Source organism: Glossina fuscipes, unplaced genomic scaffold (genome assembly GCF_014805625.2).
Source record: "Glossina fuscipes isolate IAEA_lab_2018 unplaced genomic scaffold, Yale_Gfus_2 121, whole genome shotgun sequence".
In the NCBI taxonomy this organism is placed as follows: Eukaryota; Metazoa; Arthropoda; class Insecta; order Diptera; family Glossinidae; genus Glossina; species Glossina fuscipes.
Genome location: NW_023998464.1, coordinates 2,385,396 through 2,404,292, shown reverse-complemented (window position 1 = coordinate 2,404,292; position 18,897 = coordinate 2,385,396). Strand labels below are relative to the sequence as shown.

Genomic DNA, 18,897 nt, shown 5'->3' with positions numbered 1-18,897 from the left:
TTCTTTTTTTCGTAGAAAAATGAAGCTTTGTCTTTTAATGCTAGGCAAGGATTGTGTTTCTGTTCATGTGTCTTCGAGTTTATAGATGAGGGAAGAAAAGGAATCAAAAATTTTCATGTAAGTTTATCTAAATGTTTCTTAATTATTATTATATATATATATTTTTTTTCTTTTTTCTATTCACAAAACATCTCAGGAAAAAACAACTGCAGAATAGATAAAAAATTTCAAGTTTTTGTATTTAGTTTTTCATCCAAAATAAAGTATTTGCTTAATCACTTGATTTTTATTTTTTTTCGTTATGACATATTTCAAAACATTTTTTCATTATTCGCTTTTCAATTTTGTCATATTTTTTCACATGAGAGATTTTTAGACACTGATTGCATCCATGAGTATGTGTAAGTGTTGTTGGGTTTTTTTTTTATTAAAGATTTCAATTTATTTCTTGTTTTTTTTTTTTTTACATTTTTGTTGTTGCCTTTGCAATTTATCTGACCGCAATTTCATTGCCTGCTATGCATGCATGTTATATACTTTTGTTTTTGTCTTTTTCTAAAAAATTTTTAAATATTTTAATCGCATTTATCAAAGTACTTATGTATAATGTGTGTACGTACATATGTGTTTGAATACAAAACAAATGTGTCTTCTTACTTCTTGCAATTTATATTTTGAATGTGGATTTTGAGTGTCTACGCGTGTGTGGGCGTTTGTCTTTAAGTGTAATTCTCTGTTTAATTTATTTACATGTATTTGTGTGAAAGTAAATCCCTAACAATTTCAAGTGCACCTTAGTTTTTATTCTCTTTCCCCGCATTTCATTTTTGTCGTCATTTCCTTTTCGCTTTAGTTTTCCTTTTTTTTCTTATTTTTTTTTTTCTATTATTAAGCTTACATGCCTGTGTGTGTGAGAGGTTTTACACATTCAAAATTCTTGCAAATTATTACATAAATAAAAGCACTTATATAATACGTAAAATAAATCGAAGGGAAAATTTAAAAGAGAGCGTAAAAGTATTTGAAAAACACGAAAAGAAACATTCAGAGTAGATGGATAGTTTCCGGACGCAATTTCTGCTAGTTCTCACTATTTTTTAATAAACGCCTTCACAAACTTGAATTTCTCGTAAAAGTTAAGGTAACTTGCTAACTAACCTGCTGAGCAAAACATGTGAAGTAAGCGCAACTTGCGAAGCAGACGTTACCTTAAGTGTAAGCATAGCTTTCTAAGTAAGTAGAGCCCAGTGCAGAAGATACATATATTTATTTTCATGATAACAATGTGAAAATAATATAGATAATTAATTAACTATACTTCAAAAGTGCATTTATAAAGAAAAATTTTAAAAAATTTATTAATCCAAGTTGACATCGGATTCCCCGCCTTAAAGAATAAGGGTACTACTTCTTAGGATTTGATGCTTGTGCTACCTGTCTCTACTTTGTTAGGCATCGTTTCGTAGCAATCAACGTTTGGATTTTTGCTGTTGCTTAAAAGTCGGACGAAAGCTTCGTTCTTTATGTAAAAGATCGATTACGCTTAGATCCGCTTATCAGTAACTAAGTGAATGACGTGAGCAAGCCATGATATTTAGAGAAATGTTCATTACACCCTTGCCTAATTAACCTTCAATTAGTTCGATACCTATTAAGCTCACCAAACTCTTGTGATTGCGTTTTTCGCGGGCCTCAGTATCAGTGCCTTAGTATGTGGTGTTTCGATTTAGAATTTCGTACTGATCAAGGATACAGTTTATAAGATCTCTGAAGCTTCTTTGTGGGAAACATTCTATTGCAAATATTTTGACCAACCAAACTCTTTCTCCTTGACCAGTATGACACCATTTGCTCAGCGCTAAGTTATTATTAAGTTCCCAGTCCTTAAGCCATTAAGTTTACTATCTCGCTTAAACACCATTGTTGAGTAAACCTGGCAGTTTACCTCAAAAACTCATCCCAGTTCCTCACTCAAAGAGCTGCGCGATCGAATATCGATCTTTCATATAGGGCAGACGAAAAAATCGAAACGATGGTTACTGCGAGATTAATGGAAAAGGCAATATTGACAGACAAAATAGATAGCAAATTTCATGAAACGTTCCCCTTTCTCCTTAGGGCAGGAAAAATTCGGTCATCAACCCGCTTTAAAATCTTCTATAAGATTTTTCTTTACATACGTTTCATGTACAGTCATTTTAATTTCATGATTTTCTACAAATGTTGTATGGCGAGGATGTCTAGCAGATGGGTTCTGAAAACGAGCCGTCGCAATCTGAATTGCGTCTGTTAAGAATAATACAAAAATCGGATATCGGAATCGTCCATGCAATAACGTAGGGTTTCAAAAATTTCATTTTTTTAAAACTTTTTGCGATAAAAGATTCGAACACAAGCAAATAAATGCGACTTTAATTTCCTTTCGTGTATCCCTTTAGAAAGTGTAGAGGAATTAGAAAGGGTACTGTAACGAGATTTTATCGAAGAGTGGCTTTCAATTTTAAAATTATTTGCATATAATTGTTTGAAATGAGAAAAACAAAATTTTCTTAAATTTGAAACGCAGCTGTCAAAAGTTCTCTCACACATAGACAGGCGCACGTAGATGAGATTGGAAGATATTTTAAATACCATCAATAGATATCATTATCATCCCAATCTACGGATTGCAGCACTAATTTGTCCAATTCTTTGGAATCGCCTGAACTGCTGTTACGTCTACGACGTTTACGATGTAAGTTCCATTTGCGATTTAACTGAGGAGCGGCAAACATGGCCGCAGCCGCCGCACTTAGTTTGGTAGGCGTGATGGCATTGCTTAGAGTTCCAGCCAATGATGAAGTTTGTTGTTGCTGATCTTGTTGCAATGAATTCGAGCTGGAATTGCCGTTCGATGAACTGATATTGAATAGCTCACGATTATTAAATAAGTATTTACGAGTTGTTGGTGCGTGGGATCTTTGTCCCCTGGCCGTTGAATTTGTTAAGGATAATGAGGCCAATGAAGATTTCTTTGTTAATTGCTGCTGAGATTGTTGCCTGTGCGGTGGCGTATCGTATGGCGGCGGCGGTGTTATCATTGCCAAAGATGAAGAATCACCGTCATTATCGTGCGGAAGGTCAAAAGCATGATTATCACCGGTCTCTTTGAAGAGATCGTCATTGTAATAATCATCGTCGTCTTCGCATATATTTAAACTACAATTGGGATATGAATAGGGTGGCATATACAAGACGTCGTTATCATCAATATAGTCGTCATCAACATCGTCATCATCGGCAGAGGATGGCATGAAATTGTTCGTTGTGGGATTCACTTGTACAGGTGTGGCAGGAACGGATTTAGTCAACATTGCTTTTGGCTCACGCGTATTATTATGTCGCTCTTGTTGTTGCTGCTGCTGATGCTTTTGTTTCGGTGTCTCTTTTACAGTTTTTGTTGTTGATTTTGTTATTGCTGTTGTTGTGAATAATGTTTTGGCAGTATTAGCATTTTGTTGTCGCTGTTGTTGTTGTTGTTGTTGTTGTTCTGATTGTTGCTGTTGTTGTTGTTGTAAATACGATTTTGTTATTATAGATTTCTCATCTATTGTATTTGTGTTTATTGTTGTAGTTATTGCTAATGCGGTTGTTGTGGCTGCGGTTTTGATTAATGGCATCGATTTGGTATTGGTGATCAATCAATCACGATATATGTAACTGCAATTCTTGGGGCTCTCTTGCGGACTTGGACTACTAGATGGTGGCGCTGGACTAGAACTACTATTTGACATAACCGGCGATGAGCCCGAACTAGAATGTTGTGGACTATTGGAACGATGTTGAGTTACTGCAAATGAAAGAAATTTTTTAATAATAGTTTTGTTCATAAAAAGTTATAAATGAACATATATATATATAGTTTACGAGCACATATCCCGAGTTATGTATTTGTGATATTAAAAATATGCAATTCAAGTGGCTGTGCACGATAGTATATAGTTAGTATAAGAGCCACGTAAGATTTTAGAAAAAACAGCAAAACTATAACGCAAATATTTCTAATAAAATTAAATTATAAATTAATAATAATAAAAAAAATTTTGATTTGCTATGACAACAAGTGCGTCTCTTCAGTTAGTTCTGCATTTAATTAGAATGATTTTATGCTTAAAGTTAATTGCTTGCTGAAAACATTATTGCAGTATTATAGTCGTATAGCAGAAAAGTTTCTAGAAACTATATTTGATAATAAGAAGTCTTAAAATGCGTCTAATCGAAGCTTCGAGTAAAATCTTTAAACGGGTTTTTAAAATTTATAAAAGTATTCGATTTTATTCTAACTGATCAGCAGCATTTCATGTAAAAATGAAATTTCCTCCTTTACCTTGTTTTGCAAAGGCGTCACGCCTACGGCTTTTTTTCCAGTCAAATTAACTTATACCCTAATTTCCAGTATATAAAGGCGGCGTTGACCCTGTAATGCCATAAACCCAAGTAGGTTGCAATTAAAAGATATAGACCCAAGGACTTTCGCCCTTTAGCAAAATCCATGATGGAAACGAAACAGATGGAAACGATAGTATTAGCTTTAGAATTCCTTTTGAGTTATCTCTATCAGCTTGCCTAGCGACCTAAGCTTCCTCGTCTTATAATGCCACTTAGATTTCCAAAAGATTTTAACAGAATTCAAAGGAGTTTTTGGGTGTCAGAGCACTGCATGTGATATGGGGGAGATATGAAAATCATGTTTCCTAACATTAATAAGATCAATGGTCGAACATGTAAGCGATGGAAAGCTTAAGCAGAAACACTCCAATTATACTTAAAGCAGAATCTACTTAAAGTCGGTTACCGGCAATGTCAACCAAGAGCCATAGTAGGTGTTTAAAGCAAAAGAAGTCGATTCAGAATTGGGATATAAGTTACTACTCCAAGAAAGTATGGGCGTGTCAAAGAGACGATCTGAGTTGTTCTATTCTGCTAGCGTTTAAATCTTATAGGCTATTACAGGTAAATAAAATTCTTTGTCTCGTTTACATTTTTTTCCTTATTGCGACTGAGATTGTCTTTTACAATCGATAGGATTTATCTTGAATATCATTCGGTGGTTTATATCCAAATTTTATTGAAATTAGGAAAAAAAGCAAATTGGGGAAATTTGTTTGCATGGAAAAGTGCTTGAGAACTGGTAGTTGCGGATCAACACGCAGCTGGTTCCATCGCTTTGTGTTACACGGGCTGTGTCTAAACTGTCAGGAGACAACAATGTGTAGTGAAATAAAAGCATTAGTTGAATATGCTATCTGACTCCAACGGCTACGATTTTGATCTAAAGATATTGGATGAAAATATTCACATCAGCCAACAGCAGGTCCAGAATAATAATTGCAACATATCTGACGGGTAGATTGCATTTTCTAACTCATGTTGGCAAATATGCAAAGTGATATGGAAGCTTCATTTCCAAAATATTGCTTCTTCTAGGAAATGTACAGCACGAACGCCAGAGCAAGGAAAACTGGGAAAAAGAAATGTAGTGATCACGGCTATTAAGCAATAGTAGCGCTAGACACAGAGCATGATTGCTATCTAAAATGCACCTTGTATTTGTGCACATCTTAGGAAAATTTGTCAAGAAAAAATCTTAAAGTATTCTTTATTTAGGTAACTGTGTGTGCAAATTACCTATTATATTATAAATAAATAAAGTATTTATTGGATGTGCATGCATGTTGCAACATTGAGAAAATTCTTACATCAAAACTTATTTTGTTCACATTTAATGCACATGCATGTTGCAACATGCTTGCAAATGGTGTACAGCGCAGTTTCTTCTTCAAATTGGTAAAAGAAAGTAAAATTGAACGGAATATAAAAGAATATACCTTTATAAATTTTACATAATACTGCGTTTGAAGCGAAGTTTTTCAAGCGATTACGTTGGAAATATTGTAAATAGCCTTCGAGGAACTTGTAAGAGGTAAGAAGCTTTCGAAAATTGAAATGAGAGTAGCTCTCACAAATTGGCTTGATCGAGTCGAAGGTCAATTCAATCTTCCACTCAACCTTTCATTTGCTCTGCACTTATGAACTATTCTCAAGTGGTAAAGTATAGAACAGAGGATGTAAGAAAATCCAAAAAATTAAAAATTTTGGAATTAATCTGAGATTGAAGCAGACAATTACAATTGCGGTAAACAGATCACCAAAAAAAAAAAAAAAAACCAAGGTTATTGTCTTTCATAATTAATCGTTCCTCGTTTATTTTTCATTCGAAATGTGAACTAAATGAAAAACACAAAAGGAAGAAAAACAAAATATGGATATTTTGTAAAAAAATAATATTTTAAGATGTAAAAGATTTTCGTTTTCTTTTTTATAAAACTGAACTGAAAGGAAAGAAAACACACTCACTACACAATAGAAATGTAAAAAAAGTGATATTTCTGAGCGAATTTCGTCACAATAGCGATAAACAAATGATAGCAATAATGAAACAAGAAGAACTTACCAATACCATGACGGGGCGGCTGCCTTCTTAAACGACCAAGACTTCTGTTACGTGTATTTGTGTTAACAGCCTGAGCAGTTGTAGTTGTAGTTATAGTGAATTGGTATTTTTTGATATATTTAAAAAATAAAAGTTTTTTTTTATTGTTGTTTGTTAGGATAATAAAAAAAGTTTTTTTTTTCTTCTTTTTAGTTTCTTATTGTTTGGTATTCTCTCTTTGTATTTTGCTATTTAAGTGTGTTTCTATATTCAATTATTTTTAAAATTACTAAAAAAATTACTTTTATTTTCATTTTAGTTTTTTCTTTCCAAGAGCATGATATAAAGAAAATGCAAATAATTTCAATGACTTTTTCATTGGTAAACATAAAATGTAATGAAATTGAACGAAAATTGGAATTGAAGATAATTGAAAGTAAAAATTAAATTCTTAAATATCTTTATTGTTTGCTTAGAGACATGCTTTTTCAAACCTAAAGTGTTTGTTTGCAAGTGTTCGAGTAAATGTTTCATGTGTTGTGTTATTATTAAGTAAACATATCGTGGGATAAGTGCAAAATGTTTATATTTTCGATTTTAAAGATTTCTTTTAAGATTTTGCATTGTGTTCAAGGCGATTTTACTGCTCAACGTTTAATTAAACCACCACCGAGAATAGAACTTTACTTTTTATATATCTCCCATGCCTGGATTTACGTCAGTTTATTTGAAGGAAATTTTTGCCATCAAAGCGACGAAAATAAATGAATGAAAAGCCTGAATAAGGACTTTAAGAATCCAAGCTTGTCTCCAGCTTGAGATAAGCTCAAAAGAATCAAGTCCCAGGTATCCGTATCAGTTTGTACTTATCGGCAAAAAGCAAAAACGAGATATATATATATGTATATATATAAATGTATAATAGAAAGGAGCTTCTAGCGGCAGTTGTGACGACAGGACACACTTTTTTTACTAACAGTGATGTTATGAATATTTCGTTGTAATGTAGCATAGTATTAAGAACAAACTGAAATCAAGGCTGAAACAGAGCACGATGTCATTCTTAGTTCTTAGAATAAGATTTAGATGAACTTTCCATTGCGAGTTTTATCTATATACAACATTCTGTTTTATATAAAAGGTTATATCCTTGACACTCTATGCATGTATTAAGCGAGCGAAATTTTAAATGATCTGAAAATTCGAATTCCGAATGTAATTCTGTAACCCTATCACAGGCGCTTGAAACTTTAACCCTAATCTGACCACAATGATCCTCATCGAAAACAAACTGTGGAGCAGAGGCGCGTTGAGGACCCGTTCGTATCATTCGAAAACCGTAATGCGAACTTTGAATTGAACCACAAAAGTGCATGCAGTACTTGCATCAGCAAATAAATATTTTTCTCATATTTCGTAAATTTTATTTTTTTTCTATAATCTGAAACAAGAGAACATATATATCCGATGTATAGTGATTTATGTTTATACATAGCTATGTTGCATATACAAATTGCACAACATTTTAATTATTCCCATGATTCTCATAACGGGAGTCATATGCTGGTGTGATTCATTATAAAAACGCGTGGTCAGATTAGAATTCTATGCTTAGGGTTTTTAGGTTTTCCGAGAAAAACCCATTCTCCTTCTTAAACCTTTAGTCATAATTTTAGAAAATGTTTGATTCGGTGCAAGATTGTCATCTTAGTGGTATAGCAATGGGACGATAAATAAAAAAATGATTTGTTTTTGTGTGCGTTATATAAATAAAATCCTTCCTTCTTTTTATGTAAGTAAATTTAGAGAAATGAATTCCCATCTCATTATACCCGTCTCATTATACCTATAGATTTAGAATCCTTTTCTAAATCACCGTCTGAATCGATCTAGGGTTTTCTATCAGTCCCTCCGTCTTGTTTTCTTGTGCTGAATCTACAGTTCCAAGGACAAATGCTACTCAAAATAATCCTCCACCTCCCATTATAACGCCTTAATTCAAAAATTATCTGTAGGGTGGTATAGGGTATTTAATATCAATCGTTGTTAACAACATTTTACATCATGTGTAGCGACACAGTTTGAAACTTGTATCTACAACGACACAACAGTTCGCAGGGCGATTAATCGTTCAATGGATAATTCACTCATTAGCTACATATCCGCTTTGTTGTGTTAATTTAAAGTAGAGTATGTAAATATAAATAAATTCTTCTTATTGTAGGGCACGTTCTATTCTTTGAATGTTCGTTATTACTACTATTATTATTGTTATTATTATACACTACTACTATTATATACTACATAAGTGAGAGAAATAAATTTTAGAATTCAAATATAAAAAAAATTATTTCTTTTAAAGCTGCGTTTCGTGCATCGAAATCGGTACAGGTGGTGTCGGAATGGCGCTGGCTCATGCGCGACCCGTTACGGAACGTGTTGAAGCGATATTTCCTCGTTTGCAACTATCGGACTAAAATAATATCGTAGACGTTTTTTATATCCCAATATATACTAAGTACAAAAACGCTAATAAGCTCTGACCGATGAAGTGAATACATTGTTGGCATAACTAGTGGCATGTATCAGAATGGTTTAATAAGAAAGAAAATTGTTAATGTTTGGATCGAAAACTTGAGTCACCACGATTAGCATATATTGTGCACTACATTCAAACACCCTGTAGAATGGATGATGCGCGAGCATGAAGATATCTCTTCTTTTCAACTTAAGCTGTGTCTTGCATTATGCGCGGTTTCTCATTAGCTATTGAACAATGTATACATGTACAATGTATAAGGCAACGTAAAAGGCATTGAGGCTTATAAAATTATTCACTCTGTCTAGAAATGTTTTATTGAAATTTTGGCTTATATCTGGTAGACATTTTGGAAAATCCATTTCTATTCACATATTCTAACTTAGTCGTTTAAATATAAGAGCTGTCGACAACAGGCGGGATCGTTCCAAGTAAATTATGCAATAGAGTCTTTATTTTCTGAGCCGCCATGTGCCATGTGGCGACATCTTGAAAAAATTAAAATGCGTCTACATCGATAGAAGCAATTAAGATCGTTATCTGAAATAATCGAAGCAGCCGCAATTCCCACAAAAGTATTGCTCAACGACTACGGCGTAAAACCGCGATCCTTGAAGAGATGAAGAGATGATCAGACTGTTTTTCTTATACATGAACAATGGCTTTTGTTGTTTACAAAATGGGCTTCGTCGCTCAGAATAAGTGTTTATTTAAAAAATTATGATCTTGTTTATGTATTTCTTCAGCATCCAATCAGTTATTCATTATGTTTAGAGAGATTTTATATAATTTTAACACTCAACCAAAGAATGTACCAGAGAATGTATTTGCAACACTCCTTGCATAGATTTGTCAAAATCATCGCAACCACGTTTGTATATTGGCAGTTAAACAATGGCATAAACTTTATGACATTTGCCTTGTCCGGAAACCTTATTATTTATCTTAAGTATTTCAGTACAAAACCTCAAATGAAATTCTTTTGAAAGCAAGTTTCCAAGTACTATCGCGCGTTGCTCTTTCCAATTATATTAAAGGTTATTTTATATTTTAAAGTTACTTTGTAAATTAGTTAATGAGGGGAGTGTCTTGTATATATGTGTGTGAATGTACATGGGTGTGCATACTATTGCATTCTATGCCATCAATTAGCAAGCATTGGAGTTTTTATTTCTGATACAATTTCTATAATGAACCGATTAAATTGGCAAACTATTGAACGAAGGAAGTATAGAGAGAAAAAAAAATGTATATAAAAAAAGTAAAAATATATAAATTAAATTATACACCGCACGTATTCTTATGCTTTCTTCAAAATTGATAGAAAAAAATGAAAAAAGAAAACGAACAGCAAAAAGGAAAGTGAAAGAGAAAGAGAGATAGAGATAGAGAGACAGAGATAGAGAAAGAGAGAGAAAGAAAGAGTAGAAGAGGTTCTAATTAATAAGATATAGATAGAGCACCAGTTGTTGATACGTAGCAGAGACGACATTAAGTTGTGTTCATAGAGGAAGACAGACAAAAAACACAGCTAACGTGTGTGTGTGTGTGTGCGAGTTAATATGCGTGTTTAGAAGAGAAAGAGGTACAACAGATGCATAGAATACTCGACCGTAATAATCAAAAAATTTAGAGTAAGAAAAAAACTCAAGGTATAGAGATAGATAACTTTGTTGAAAAACGGTGCTAATGTCTAGAAGATACAACATACACACACACAATTACACAATTACATAGCATTTCAGTATGAAATTGAATTGAGCACTTCTTCTTTTCAATGTTTAATTTTTTTTTATTTTTTTTTTTTTGGATGAGTTCATATTTTTGTTGTTTTTGTGTTGTTGTTTTGATTAGTAATAGCTGTGGGGTCAGTTTTGGGTGGTTTTGACAGCACGTTCATACACCCATTGCACCATACTCTCTAGCATACTAATGATGATGATGAAAAAAGTCAAAAGTTAGCTAAAAGTGGAAAGTGTTTTTGAGAAAATTTTTAGAAGCATTTGTTTATGGGTTAGGGATGGCTGATGTTCTTGACGATGTGCAAAAGATAGATACGTGTTTTAAAGAAAATAAATATGCTATAGAAAACCAAAATGAAACAAATAAAAAAAGAAGGAAACGATCAAACTGATTGACTGACTGACTGACTGGTGAGCTTTTCATTATACATGAAAACCTCCTGATCCCATTCGCTAGTTTACTCGTTTTTCTTTTCACAACTTTTGTTTAACACTCACTGCAGACATATTTATTTAATCAGCAGCAAAAAGTTAACTATTAAAAAAGTGAAGTAAACTTGTTGGAAAATTGCGCCAAACTTTTTCAATAAACAAAAGTACGTATATATACAACTAGAAAAAATAAGTGTAAGCGTATAACGTATATATATATATATATATATATTATATAATAAACAAGGAAAGTATTAAAACATTTCGAATTCTCTTTTAACTTGCAGCCAACAACTAAAACAGTGAACGTGTACCAACTCTTATTATAAATAAATGAAAATCAATCAAATTAATACATATATATATATATATGTATATATATATATATATGAATATATACATGTAAACTCAACTATCTTTAGAGAAAAAAAAAAAATTTCTTTGGCATTTTCGTAACTTTTTCTCGTTTTACACCCACCACGGAGTATGCTAATCGTACGTAATCACATAAGCAAGATACATAAACGCAGTGTGTAACTGTGATCCGCGTGCAAGTCATTACTTATCTGTCTGTCTGTCTGTCTGTCTGTTGGTTCATACCTGCACGATATTTTGTGTAAGCTTTTAAATTGTATGGAAGATTGATTTAGAATTCCGGGTTGAATACAAATATCATTTCATCCTAAATAAGCCTAGAATTGCTGTAATATTGAAGGGCGATAAAGAATGTGGAAGATTTCGAAATGAATTTGTCAGGAACTAGCATTTTACACAAGCGATTTTGATGTCGGACAAGCGTTTACAAGCGTTTATTAGAAATAGCCAAAGCCGAGCAGGAGATCAATGAATATGCACGCAGTGTGGTGGGTGCTTAACATTCGCTCTAAAGCGAATAAACTAAGCTTTCTTGTTTGTTTCCAATTATAAATCATTTAATAAGTAGATAAATAAAAATTAAGTAAATAATAAATAAATTATTTACCATATTTTGGGTAATTAATCCCTGACTGGTTTCAGCCGCCCCACTCCCGTCTCAAAGGTAAACCTAATGAGAAAAAAAAATACATGAAAGAAAAGGAAAAACAAACAGTAGTAGCGAAATAAGAGATAGAGAAAAAGAAAGAAAGAAATGCAGAGAGAGAGAAAGAGAGATAGAGTTGGGAAGATGAGATATAAGAGATCGACAGAATGATTCATGATTTTGTACATAGTTGTGTGTAACGTATGAGTTCTTCTTTTTATCGTTAAAACTTTATTTATTCATTAATTTTTTTTTTTTTTTTTTTTTGTTAGTTTTATGAAAATGATGAGAGCATGATGAATTATAAAATGATTTAATTTACATGATTTTCTTCTTTTTTGTTTGTTTTTGATTTCCTTTTGATGTTTATTATCGATTGGTGTATTTTTGCATAGAGTTGTAGAATGTAAAAATAGAAAGAAAGTTAGAAAACAACGTTTACGTCCCCAATAACTTAAAAATGTACAATTTTTTTGTCTTATTCGATAATTTTCTTCTTTTGTTTTAGATTTCTCTACGTGACTAACATTCAGACATATATGTACTCGCATTCAAACGTGCACACAGTTAAAGCGTTTTGTTTCTTATTCACTTATTATCTTATTAAGTAAATGCATTTCATCTCATTATTTTCAAAACAACAGTGGATATTATATATACATGTTATACACACATATATGATTTGTTGCCGGCCTTGCATTAACGGTAATATCCTGTAATAACTGGCATATTAAATGTTCTGTAATTGGCTCAGAAAGCTAATCAATAATCGTAAATATCAAATTAAAAATAATAATACAAGGACAGAATTCAATGTGTAGAGAATAAGGAAAAAGAGCGAGAAGAGAGAAGAATAAAAAGGAAGACAGAAAACTGATTGTAGCCATCTTTTCATTAAAGCAAGTTACAATAGCCAACAAAAATTTTCGTATGAATATTGAATGAATGAATGAATAATACTTGACTGATACATTAGAAGCAAAGAGAATCGCATACAACGATTATTGTCGTATTTCACATAGTACTACGTATAAAAGAAATCGGACGAATTATTATCTTGTCTCGTTCCATATACCAAAGAGAATTGTTTCATTTCTTCACTCACCACTAAATGATTGAGGGCATGTATAGTTTGCGAAAGCTTTTGCAACAATCAGAAGCAAGCTTCGAAGATCCCATAAAGTACATTACGGAATGTGATAAATTTGTCATTTTGTTGGAAACAATGAGAATGAGATGTGTGTACTTTAAATCATGTAAGGTAATTAAATATTTTAAAGATATTTCGTAGATTTGTAAGCTGTATTGATAGAACTATGTCCATGTATGAACGCTATCTGTCCAAATAAGGACACAACACATCGATTCGGTGAGTGAAAGGTGATGCAAATGCTAGCCAATGTAATAAATAATAGCGGCCATGAAAAGCTGAAAAAATTTTCTGAATAAGAAGCAGCAATAAGCAGCAATTTGTCTCGATCTCTGTTGTAAATGATATATATATTGAATAAGAGAAATAAAAATTTTTTTTATTGAAAATTAAATGTCTATACAAAAGGTTCTATAAGAAATTGTCTGTCAATGAAAGACGTCGCCAGCATAAATTTTTGAATTCATTATCTCCCCGATTTGTGCAAAATGCAATCAATTTAATTACCCTAAAAGCACAAAAGCAAATACAAGCAAACATTTTATCATATACATACGTAATATAAATGCAATAATATTCAATAAAAAATACTCACACGCAGACAAACACGCATACACACACATACACAAATTCATAGATATATTCATAATTATTCGACACGTGTCAATACAGTAAAAAATATACATTTAATATACATATATATGGCAATGACAACAATAAATAAACTCGTGTATATGCGTATATAAACTACAATAAAAAAAAAAAAAATACACCAATCGACGCTTAAAAGTGATGATCAAGCTAACTAATTACGTAAAAATGATATAGGAAAACATACATATACATATATATATATATATATATATGTTCGCAAATTTATTATAAATACAATGCGAAAATAACGACAATGACAACGATTTACATCTAAGTACATATTGTGAAAATAATGAAAGGATATATATTAATAATATGTCAGTATATATACGTGTGCGTATCTTGATATGTGCTCACCTTCTTGACGCTGCGAGTGGTAGAGAAGCCATCACCGCGACGATAATTATCACCCTGCGTGTGGGTAAAAAAAAAGAAAGAAAAAAAAAAAGCAAGAATGTTAGAAACAAAATTATAAAAATAAATACACTTTCAAGTGATGTTGATTGGTGGTGAAGATAAGCGGGAAGTAGCGAAAATGCGGGCCAGCCGAACATACATACTTACCATAACCTGATGAGATCTTAGAGTACCGAAATTGTCGCGACAACGATATGTTTGTTGTGTATTGTAGCCATCTGGCTGAAACTGGAAGAACGTTTCTGAGTTGGGACCATGATGTGGGATAGGTTTACGTAAAGTATTCTTCGGTGAATGCATTTTGTTTTGGCTAGGTGGCTGCGGTAATAGCACTGGCTCGGCATACGTTACCTCTTCAACTTGCGGCAATAATTTAGGTTCTGTTTGAATCCTATATGTGAGAGAAAGAGAGAGAGAAATAGAGAGAAAAATTCCATTTCGTGTTTTTTTTATTCTTTCAGTAATTAATGAAATTAGATCGCCTACCGATTAACATTTTGCCTTTGCTCGAAATATTCATATTCGGTATCGGGATAGGGTAAATTATCATCTTCGTCTTTATGACAGCGGCGACCGCAAAAGTAGCCTGTAAAGAATCCCACTAAAAGGGAGAAAATGGAACCCGCTAAGACGGCCATAACCAAAGTTTCAACGGTGTACTGGGCATTGATTATATCTGGAGAAATTTGGGGACCTTTTTTAGCAAAATTTAGCGTTTAACATTTTTTGTACATTTTGTTGTTGTTGTTGGTGGTGGTGTTGGTGTTGTTATGGTTGTTGTTATTTTTTTCATATTTTTTTTTTAATTGTTGTTGTGGTTATCATAAATCATTTTGTTTGTTTAGAGGTGTGTTGTTATTCAGTGTGGTAGTGTTTTAGTTTTTTTTTTTTTCATTATTATCATTATTCGTTTGTATTGCAAAAATACAGCCAATCAATAATATTTCGTTGTTGTTATTATTTTTATTATTAATAGTTGTAGTTGTTTGTTGTTTATCGTAAGCCAATTCCATATAAAAATTCAGCACACGTATGTGTTCGTTTGTTTGTTAATTTTCATACATACACACATACGTACATATATTTTATTTGTTTATAAATTTGTGTGTGTTTTATGTGAAAGAGTGTATTTTGTAAATATTTTGTAGAGAACAACAATAATATAGCATAGCGTGGCATATAGAGTAAGATAGACACCAACAACACATCAATTAAACATCAAACACACACACGCAAAGAGAGTTGTGACGCAATGAACGATATCCAATCAAAATATTTTTTTAAAAAAAATTTTTGGTTGATTTTTCAATTGTTTGTTTTTTGTTGCATTTGTTACAAAAACATTTAAAACGTTTAATATACAGAAAAACGGAATAAAAGAAAAGAATAAAAAAAAGAACGAGAACAGGATTAAAAACATTTTCTTTAAATATCGATTTATTTCTATATACAGAGTGTTTATTACTGTTTCAATAAAAACGTTAAATTTCTTTGGTTATCAGTAAGTGCATTGAAAACTGTATTTAATTTAATTACGAAAAACTTTTCAAAATTACAAATAATAAACGAAATCATACATTCAAACTCAAGCACAGTACGAGGATAATTAAAGTTTGCAAGATTAACATCTAAGTTAACTAGCAATTATCATATAAGGAAAGGTTGTCCAGATTTCCAGTTTTTTAAATAATCGACAATATTGCCTATGGCTTTGAGAGTTTAATTCGTTTTCTTAGCTTTCTACTGCTCATCATTATTACTAGCCATTGTAAGCTTTACATTTCATACTTTTATTTATTATGTAAGCTCTGCGTTACTACTTTTCTCATTATTTGGTGGTCGATCGATTTAGCCGACTTTGACGTTCATCGTTATGCAGACTTTCCTGCTTGAGAGGCCCTCGGGTGGAGGTTTTATTTTTCATTTTTCTATTACAATAGCAAAACTCTTTTCACAGTAAAATAACAAATCTTTTAATATTTTATTCTTATTGCCTAACCACACCTATTTGTCATCCAAATTATATCTCCCCAAGCTCGCAAGCTTACAATTTCTTTTTACTAACCTTTTAGCAAATGTTAAACGTCATCAAAACTGTGACATCTTTATCTATGTATATCTGTCTTTTAACGCACGACCGAAGGATGGAAGGTGTATTCAATTTGTCAAAACATTTGCAATATCTAGAAGGAGGTTCCATGGGCCTAAAGCCTCTTGACCAACATGAAGTTATGAATTCATTCACACGTGCCAGTCTGTCTGTTTGTCCTTCCGCCAATCTTTGTTATGCCTGCGGTAACCATTTCCTTGGCCATAAAAATGCAAATAGGTTGTTATTGAAAATCCACGAAATTGGTCAAAGAACGCGCCTACAATACAACACAGACAAAAAACAGCCCCCTTGTTAAAAGCTAAAAAGAGAGGATATTTGCCACAACCAATTGTAATTTTTTACATGTTCATTTCAACTACAGACGAAAGAATAGTTCACTTAGATTACATTCTCGAGATACAATTATAATAATAGAAATGTTGAGAAGACCTCGTCTTGCAGCTTTCTAGTATAAAGCAGACGTAAATGGTTCCAAAAGACCGGAAGCAATGAATACGAAGAGATTGTAGTTGACAGAGGAAGTTCCAATTTTCAACTCTGTACAATAAGCAAAGGTTGCTCTAGATGTCTTATCGTTTACGTTCATCGTCCGCCTTAAATCGTTACAGAAATTACATATAATGTCTTGCCTAACTTTCTTGAAGCTTCTCTTCTTTACACGGATTTTTTTCTTACTTCAACGTAAAATTCGGATTGTGTCTATTGCTCTCTTACGCGAAAATGAGTATAACTCTCTTAATGGAAATCAAAAATGTAAGAAACAAATGAAATGATTTGGCGGACAATAAGAATTAAAGGATCTTGATAATCTACAATCCGAAGAAGACGTCTTCCCTATAGATAGCCAGGGAAATATATCGCAAAACGATGTCTTTTCTGTTGGAGAAGGAATCGTCTTAGATTCTGCAGAATTGAAAAGTAGTAGCTAGCCTGAGAACGCTTATATTATACCCGCGCTTGTGGACAAGGCATGGAAAGACAAATTTGGTTATATGTTATCTGCAGTACAACTTCACGATTTCATAAATTTAGTTGAGATACTACGAATGTTAGGAGAATTTGTTTGCTTATTCTCTATTCCGACAGCTGCGAATAGTCATGGCGCGCACAGGTAAACTGTAGATGTCTTGAGGTGAGCTATGGGAACGGAAGAATAGAAAAACAGTAGATCTTCGGAGTGATAGTAATGTCTAGGTTTGCCACAAAGAGGGGTAGTGAATCGAACCCATGCATTAAGCATTCATAAGCAAATAATAAAACGCTAGAGATTATTAACTTTTTCCACGAACTGAGCCTTGACTATAAATAAATTTGAAATCTCGATTACCGCAGCGGTATGTATACACAAATAAAATTTTTAATTTGTCTTATAATTCGAATTGAACGAAATGATTGAAAACTCGACTGACTTAAAGTGAGTTGACGTTCTTCAAATAGGATTTTGAGGAATTTTCCATTTAACCCGTGTGTTCATTTTCAACTTCTAAAAACTATTTTTTATTCTGAAATAATATGCTGAAATGATACGATCGCATGTGCTTATAAGAGAACTTTATGTGATTATTTATCTCAAACAGATTACCCTTTCGTTCTGAATTTATTATGCAAAATTTTCCTAAAAGCGATTGCAATCTCTAATAATGAAAGTGAATTGATGTAACTGAACTTAATGCGAAGGCTGGGTTTGTGACATGATTTGTGCGACAAATAAAATACAAAAAGATGTTAAAACGCATGCAAATTTATTTGTTATTAACATTGAAAAGCGTGCAATAATAGCCAGTGTACAGTTACTACAGATTGATGAAAGGATCTTAAAGGAGTGAATACAATAAATGCGTATATAGAACGAAATTATTTACCTTCGAAGTTCTTATCTTGCATAATATTAATCATTTCTTGATCTTTGCTTTGACGCCTTTGATCCAAAAGGCCCATATCATCACGATAACCTTTCTGCTCGCCCACATTTGCATCTTTTGAATTGATTTTGCCTGCAGGGAAAAAAACCGGTTCGTCAGAGATTAATATTTTCATAAGTAACCAACTATGTATATATAGTTTGATGACTGACAATTTTTACAGGGCGCTTGCAATATCTTATCGGCTGATTTGCCGGCTTGAGAGGTAGTTAGTTAGATTGGGTGTACATACAGTTTCCTGAACTCTTACAAGGGCAATGGTAACATCACTTACGTTTTCTATTTTTGTATATCCGTCACGAAAGGGGTACCTTAGGTTCGTCGCTCTATGCAGCAATATTCTTAACGTAAGTGAATCCGCTGGGTCTGATACGCGTCCGTCTACACGAATTCTCAAAAACACCTACATGCTAACATCTCCATAAATTCACAAGG

The 18,897-nt window shown here is 32.7% G+C and overlaps 1 protein-coding gene across 1 annotated transcript in view; it reads right to left on the bottom strand.

Annotated features, from left to right (window-relative positions):
* Positions 1-416: 416 nt before the first annotated feature.
* The window catches only part of LOC119640384 (semaphorin-1A), a 338,686-nt gene continuing 320,205 nt past the window's right edge, over positions 417-18,897 (bottom strand). The window contains 6 exon segments of the mRNA XM_038038370.1: positions 417-3,829; positions 6,494-6,563; positions 14,368-14,421; positions 14,575-14,818; positions 14,914-15,121; positions 18,403-18,534. Of these exon segments, the coding sequence (XP_037894298.1) occupies positions 2,634-3,829; positions 6,494-6,563; positions 14,368-14,421; positions 14,575-14,818; positions 14,914-15,121; positions 18,403-18,534 (1,904 nt within the window). The 3' untranslated portion in view covers positions 417-2,633.